Raw genomic sequence first — 1683 nt, 5'->3', positions numbered from 1 at the left:
GCGACTAGAAAACTGTTGAGCCGATTGATGAAATATCCTCCAACCACTTGGAACGAAATCCATAATGCTTATTGTGCCGAGGTCCGAGCAGACAAGGACGACCTCAATGGACCAACCCATCGGCTAATCTCAGTACAAACCGAATCCAGAAAAGAACGAAGAGACAACATCAGGAGGGATCACCCGGTCTCGCGACCCAACAGGGAACACTAGCTATACGTCAGGGCGATCGCTGTACCTTTCCTCTGCTATGAAGAAGGCCCATCCAGACCAAGGATAGGAACTCACTGAAACGAGAGAGGTATGCCCCCTTTATTATCTACTTACAATTTTTGTGCACCTATAGAAATAGTCAATGCTCTTGAGAAACTCGGAACAAAGGTAAAGTGGTCGCCAAAGATGAGATCTGATCCGAACACCAAAAATTTCGACGCCCTCTATGAGTTCCACCAAGAACGTGGGCACAAAACAGAAGATTGCATCGCCCTCAGACAAGAAGTCGTAAACATGCTACCGCAGGGACACCTCAAAGAGCTGTTAAGCGACAAGGGGAGAAGCAACTTCATCAGAGGACGTGAACACCAAGGTCCGCCGAAGCCGCCATCACCAGCTCGTACTATCAACATGATCATCGGCGGCAGCGATGACACCTCTATCAATAGTGTGAAGTTCACCACCACTCACAAGGTCAAGCGATCTATCACCCGCGAACGGTACGACAGACTCGAAGAAAGTATCATCTTCGATGAGTTCGATGCCGACGGTTTGTCTTTCCTTAATAATGATGCCCTCGTTATTACTTTATGCATTTTAGATACTAATGTCAAACGTATCATGATGGACGATGGAAGTGGGGCATGCATTATCCATCCCCCAGTCCTCACCCAAATGAGACTCGAGGATAAGATAGTGTCGCGCTGCATCATGCTAACATATTTTAATAATGAAGTTGAGCAGACGTCAAGGGAAATTACGCTCCCCGTATTGGCCGGCGGAGTAACTCTGGAGACGACATTCCATATCATGAACTAGGCCACCGCATACAATGCCATAGTGGGACGACCATGGATATATCCCATGAGAACCATCCCCTCCAGCATATACCAAGTAATTAAATTTCCAACACCATGGGGAATATTCAGCATACGCGGAGAGCAGCTTACGTCCCGGGAATGCTACCGCATTGCCTTAGAAAGCATGGCAACCCAACAAAAAAAAGACAAGGAAAAAGAGGCATAGCAATCAACAGGACCGAGGTCGACGCAAGGAGAGACCAGGGATGTCATCTTGGATCCCGAAATGGTCAACGATGCAGATTCGACCATAGAAGACCTCGACCCTATTCAATTGGACCTCAATGACCGTAGCAAAAAGGCCTACATTGGCTACAAACTCCGGGAACAGGTAAATTTAGTCAATTCTTAATAACTAATGCAAATTTGTTTGCCTTCAGCCATGCAGATATGCCAGGAATCCCAAAGGAAATTTCCACACACAAATTAAACGTCGACCCGCTCTACCCAACAGGAAGGAAGGTCAGGCGTAAATTCAACCCTGCCATCAATGATGCAATCCGCGAAGAGATGGAGAAACTATTAGAGAATGGCACCATCAGAGAGTCGAAGTACCCTAAGTGGATCGCTAACGTAGTGATGGTCAAAAAGAAAAATGGGAAATGGCGGA

At 46.8% G+C, this 1683-nt stretch overlaps 1 protein-coding gene across 1 annotated transcript; it reads left to right on the top strand.

Annotated features, from left to right (window-relative positions):
- The first annotated feature begins 399 nt into the window (after nucleotides 1-399).
- Nucleotides 400-1032, top strand: LOC107818202 (uncharacterized). Its single transcript, XM_016644150.2, has one exon. The coding sequence runs from the start codon at nucleotides 400-402 to the stop codon at nucleotides 1030-1032; it is 633 nt and encodes a 210-aa protein (XP_016499636.2).
- The last annotated feature ends 651 nt before the right edge of the window (nucleotides 1033-1683 follow it).

The sequence above is a fragment of the Nicotiana tabacum genome, chromosome 19, assembly GCF_000715075.1.
Source record: "Nicotiana tabacum cultivar K326 chromosome 19, ASM71507v2, whole genome shotgun sequence".
NCBI lineage: Eukaryota > Viridiplantae > Streptophyta > Magnoliopsida > Solanales > Solanaceae > Nicotiana > Nicotiana tabacum.
This window is presented reverse-complemented; position numbering and strand designations above follow the sequence as displayed.